General features: G+C 44.9%; 1 protein-coding gene across 1 annotated transcript; it reads left to right on the top strand.

Moving 5' to 3' along the window:
- Nucleotides 1–1910: 1910 nt before the first annotated feature.
- LOC139412831 (coagulation factor VII-like) lies at nt 1911–5317 on the top strand. Its single transcript, XM_071159561.1, has 8 exons — nt 1911–2069; nt 2210–2373; nt 2532–2556; nt 2790–2903; nt 3424–3561; nt 3732–3838; nt 4277–4397; nt 4513–5317. Exons 1-8 carry the CDS (start codon nt 2012–2014, stop codon nt 5220–5222), a joined length of 1437 nt encoding a protein of 478 aa, XP_071015662.1. The 5' UTR covers nt 1911–2011; the 3' UTR covers nt 5223–5317.
- The last annotated feature ends 683 nt before the right edge of the window (nt 5318–6000 follow it).

Genomic DNA, 6000 nt, shown 5'->3' with positions numbered 1-6000 from the left:
CTCTAGTGGTGTGGGGGCTGTGTTTTTGCAAAGTGGGTGGGCTTATATCCTGCCTGTTTGGCCCTGTCCGGGAGTGTCGTTTGATGGGGCCACAGTGTCTCCCGACCCCTCCTGTCTCAGCCTCCAGTATTTATGCTGCAGTAGTTTATGTGTCGGGGGGCTAGGGCCAGTCTGTTATATCTGGAGTATTTCTCCTGTCTTATCAGGTGTCTTGTGTGAATTTAAGTATGTTCTCTCCAATTCTCTCTCTCTCTTTCTCTTTCTCTCTTTCTTTCTTTCTTTCTTTCTCTCGGGGGACCTGAGCCCTAGGACTATGCCTCAGGACTACCTGGCCTGATGACTCCTTGCTGTCCCCAGTCCACCTGGCCGTGCTGCTGCTCCAGTTTCAACTGTTCTGCCTGCGGCTATGGAACCCTGACCTGTTCACCGGACATGCTACCTGTCCCAGACCTGCTGTTTTCAACTCTCTAGAGACAGCAGGAGCGGTAGAGACACTCTGAATGATCGGCTATGAAAAGCCAACTGACATTTACTCCTGAGGTGCTGACCTGTTGCACCCTCGACAACCACTGTGATTATTATTATTTGACCCTGCTGGTCATCTATGAACATTTGAACATGTTGGCTATGTTCTGTTAAAATCTCCACCCGGCACAGCCAGAAGAGGACTGACCACCCCTCATAGCCTGGTTCCTCTCTAGGTTTCCTCCGAGGTTCTGGCCTTTCTAGGGAGTTTTTCCTAGCCACCGTGCTTCTACACCTGCATTGCTTGCTGTTTGGGGTTTTACGCTGTGTTTCTGTACAGCACCTTGAGATATCAGCTGATGTAAGAAGGGCTTTATCAATACATTTGATTTGATTTGAGCTACATACATTCAATGATGCATATCATGAAATCAAATATTTGAATGATTGTGAACGATTATGATATTACAAAGGATAGTGAAAAATGTATTATAACAGGTAAATATAGGGATCAAAGGTCATATTTAAGATACACTACATGGCCAAAAGTATTTGGACAGCTGCTTGTCGAAGATCTCATTCCAAAACTGTTGCCACAAAGTTGGAAGCACAGAATTTTCTAGAATGTCATTGTATGTTGTAGCGTTAAGATTTCCCTTCACTGGAACTAAGGGCCCTAGCCTGAACCATGAAAAAGAACCCCAGAACATTATTCCTCCTCCACCAAACTTTACATTTGGCACTATGTATTGGGGCAGGTAGTGTTTTCCTGGCATCTGCCAAACCCAAATTCATCCAGATGGTGAAGCGTGATTCATCACTCAAGAGAATGCATTTCCACTGCTCCAGAGTCCAATGGCGACGAGCTTTACACCACTCCAGCCGACGCTTGGCATTGTGCATGGTGATCTTAGGCTTTTGTGCATCTGCTCGGCCATGGAAACCCATTTCATGAAGCTCCCGACTAACAGTTCTTGCGCTGATTTTGCTCCCAGGGGCAGTTTGGAACTCGGTAGTGAGTGTTGCAGCCGAGGACAGAATTTGTTTAAGCGCTAAGGACTTGGCGGTCCAGTTCTGTGAGCTTGTGTGGCCTACCACTTACCGGCTGAGACATTCTTATTCCTAGAAGTTTCCACTTCACAATAACAGCACTTACAGTTGCCCAGCTCTAACAGAGCAGACATTTGAGGAACTGACTGAGCTCACTGAGCTCAGTACGGTCCATTCTACTGACATTGTTTGTCTATGGAGATTGCATGGCTGTGTGCTCGATTGTATACACGTCAGCAACTGGTGTGACTGAAATAGCCGAATCCACTCATTTGAAGGTGTGTCCACATTCTTTTGTCCATGTAGTGTAAGACATAGGCCTAATCCTCTGGTTCAGGTCTGGTCACCATCACCCAGATGTGGCAACTGTTTGCAGAGCAGTGGGAGTGAGCTGTTGGAGTGAGTGGGAGTGAGCTGTTGGAGTGAGTGGGAGTCATATGAGCTGGAATTGTTTACCTCAAATCGCTCCAGTTCTGGGTGATTCAGGTCCGCCACGATGCTGCTGAAAACATTTTGTGCACTTTGGGCCATTTCAACTGTCATTTCTGCCGCTGGTAAGTTTGTTTCGAAAACATATATTTTGAATCTAGCGTTACAGTTAGTTAAATGATAAAGTCATATTTTTTTTAAATATGGAGAGGTGCCAAATGTCAGTTGTTGTCTTTCTTTTATGGTTTGTCATTCGATGTTTAAGTCTTCTTGAAGAAGGATGATGCGCACCTGGTGCTTGACAGAGCAAGGCGCGCCAACAGCGGCTACTTCGAGGAGGTGAAACAGGGCAATCTCGAGCGCGAGTGTGTCGAGGAAATTTGTAACTATGAAGAGGCTCGGGAAGTTTTCGAGGACGACGCCCAAACGGTGCAATTTTGTAGTAATTTCACTTGGTGAAATATTTGCTATTACTTTAATTGAAGCACTATTTTGATTTAATTTAATTAAATATTTAGCAATGCATAGGAACATGTGAGAATTCCAGAGAACTCTTAAAACTGACTATGTATTGTTTGTTTCCACAGAAAAGGTTTTGGTTGACATACACGGGTAAATCAGATTTTTCTATGTGGACTGTACACAAAAAATTCCAATCAGCCTAAAATATATGATAGAGTATTGCTTTCATTCATTTTCATAAAATGCTAATTATATTGTTGTATAAAATCCAATATGGTAATAACATACATGGTAGCACATTCCTAATTTATTTGCACAAGAAATGTCCAGCATGTCAAATAGCAAATGTCATATCCTTTACCCTATTGATTGATCCCTCTAAGGTCAGGATCCCTGCCTGGTCAACCCATGCAAAAACAACGGAACTTGTGTTTACATGGATGACTCTTACACATGTCACTGTCTGGAAGGCTATGAAGGGAAATACTGTCAGACAGGTAGGAAGAGAATTCCTAGCTGCCATTTTTATACCAATAGTTTACGCCAGTGTTTCTTAATCCTGGTCCTGGGGTCCCAAAGGGGTGCACATTTCTGTTTTTGCCCTAGCACTGCACACCTGATTCCACTAATCAAATGTTAGATAATGAGTTGATTAGTTGAATCAAATCTAATGTTTTTGTCACATGCTCCGAATACAACAGACCTTACAGTAAAATGCTTACAGACAAGCCCTTAACCAACAATGCAGTTTTAAGAAAAATAAGTGTTAAGAAAGTATGTGTGCTCAGATGTGTAGTGCTAGGGCAAAAACCAAAATGTGCACCCCCTTTGGGTTTCCAGGACCAGGATTAAGCAACACCGGTTTTCACAATAGTTTCATACCAATAGTTTATTGTAATTCCGCAGTAGTAAGAGCACCCTAATGTGAAGTGTTGCCAACATTTGCTAGTGATATGATATGTTGACCGCATTCTGCTCATCCTACTTGCGTTTCCCCTTTCTCCCAACATACTGTAGTGTTTGAGGACACCCTGAAATGCCTCTCCCTTAACGGGGAGTGCGATCACTTCTGTAACAGTTCTGGGTCAAGACGCAAGTGTTCCTGCGCTCCTGGTTATGCCCTGGGAGAGGACGGAAGAGAGTGTGTTGCCCAAGGTACTAACTGTAACGGACAGTAGATGAGCCCAGATGTTTTGTTAAAGACGGGAAATCCCTGTTTGTTACGAACAGACTGTAATATTAACAGAACCAAAAGGAGCCAACGTGTATTTGTTGATGTATGATTAGAGTTAGAAACAACAACTCGTCTGTCTGTCTATTATCAGTTCAGTATCCGTGTGGTAAAATCCCAGGCTTGGAAGCTCCGATGAGCCAGGCACGAGTCAAACTAGTCGGTGGGAACCACTGTCCCAAAGGAGCCTGTCCATGGCAGGTAACACATCAACGCCTGGCTGGAGAGCACAATGGATCCATCCACCTCTTTCACATTTGATTGGCCAATACTACCCTTCTACATTTTTGTAATTTAGCAGACATTCTTATCCAGAGTGATTTAGAGTAGTGAGGGCATTTTTTGTGCTTGTCCCCCATGGGAATTAAACCCACCATGCTGGAATTGCAAGCACTATGATCTACCAACTAAGCCACACAGGGCATTATGTTGCATAGTTGGTAGAATAACTAATCCACAGTCAATCCCATACAACCACTATCCTTGAAGTCAAAGGGTGTAATATTAACTAGGTTAGTATCTATTACCACCTCTTCCATTAGGCATTATATAATTCCACAGTATTATTTTGGTTTATGTACAATGAGATGTGATGGATGAGTGGCCAATTTGTCTTTGTGATGGGACTGGTGGTTGCAGGTCCTATTGGAGCATAAAGGCACTAGTCTGTGTGGTGGGGTCATAGTTCATCCTGACTGGGTCATCACTGCTGCCCACTGTGTCGTGGATAGAGACACCAAGGACCTGATGGTGGTCGCAGGTAGGTTACGGTGTGGGTTGTGTTCCTTTCATAGAGCTTCTAGAAACATATACATTATTTGTGTCCCTGTGTCACATAAACAAAACACTGTCCTAATGAACAACACTGTTTCCAGGGGAACACAACATTGACGTAGAAGAGGGCAGCGAGCAGAGGATCCCTGTGGCCAGAGCCATACCCTACAACCTGTACGACCCGGCAACAGGTGACAGTGACATCGCCCTGCTGCGTCTGAGAGGGCGTGTAACTCTGGGCCCTGACGCTGTACCCATCTGCCTGCCTCAGCAACACTTCGCCAAGAGCGAGCTGGCGGCCGTCCACTTTCACACCCTTAGTGGCTGGGGGAAGCGCACCAACGGGGGCAACGATCCCAAACCTGGCACCCCGCCAGCCCCCTCCTCGCCCTTCCTCCGCAGGCTAGCCGTGCCCATCCTGCCCAACTCTGAGTGCACCCTCAAGAGCGGCTTCAACTTCACCCAGAACATGCTGTGTGCCGGCTACATGGAGGGGAACCAGGAGGCCTGTAGGGGGGACGACGGGAGCCCCCTGGTCACTTACTACGGGACCACCCACTTCCTGATGGGCGTGGTGGGCTGGGGGAAGGGCTGCCCCAAACAGGGTTTCTATGGCGTCTACACTACCGTAGCCAACTACCTGGACTGGGCTGAGGAGGTGATGAATACTCCTTCAGTCGTTGCCCCGGTGCCTTCAGTCAGTGCCCCGGTGATGCCATTCCTGCTAGAGATGGCATTAGATGAGGTTCAGATTCAGCAGGCTACGGAGAAGTTATTGCCACCACCTCCCAATGTGCAGAGCATTGGCTAACTCCCATTACATTTGTCACCAGTCACCACACAACACCAATTGTCATTACAGTGAATCTATTGTCACATAACATTAATAGATATTTTTATAGTACATGGAAGTCCAATGCTACAGATATTTTTATATACATGCTACTATCATGGTGTAGCATATCGTCCTGTTTCATCACTTTGTAATCAGACATCTTTTCACTCTGCTATTCTTTTCATTTGACTCTTAATGTGAAGTGTTTATTTCAAGTGGTGATTTGGATGACCTGATGCCATACAGAATGTTTGACCTGATGCCATACAGAATGTTTGACCTGATGCCATACAAAATGTTTGACGTGATGCCATACAGAATGTTTGACTGATGCCATACAGAATGTTTGACGTGATGCCATACAGAATGTTTGACCTGATGCCATACAGAATGTTTGCTTCCCAATACGTACATTTACTTCCAAAGTTTCCTCTCTGATAGCTGAAGAATAAATATTACTCGCTGACAAACTAAATCTTTGCCTCCTTTGTGTTATTTGTGTGTGTGTGAGTGTGTGTGAGTGAATGAAAAGTCCAAATGTATCCATAGCCACACTTCAGCAGTAGCTCATCTACATGGTATTTTCTCTGAAATGCATATTATCTGAATCATACGCATTTCTTTAGATTTGCCGTTTAAGGCACCACAACACAGCAGGCTAAACCATTGGAATAGATACCTTAGTGTCAATATTAGCTCAGTGATTTGGACCTCAGAACACTGATCACATGATCACTGAGGATTTTGTGCCCCT

The sequence above is a fragment of the Oncorhynchus clarkii genome, chromosome 7 (assembly GCF_045791955.1).
Source record: "Oncorhynchus clarkii lewisi isolate Uvic-CL-2024 chromosome 7, UVic_Ocla_1.0, whole genome shotgun sequence".
In the NCBI taxonomy this organism is placed as follows: domain Eukaryota; kingdom Metazoa; phylum Chordata; class Actinopteri; order Salmoniformes; family Salmonidae; genus Oncorhynchus; species Oncorhynchus clarkii.
Note: the sequence above shows the minus strand (reverse complement) of the source record. Positions and strands in the feature narration are given on the sequence as shown.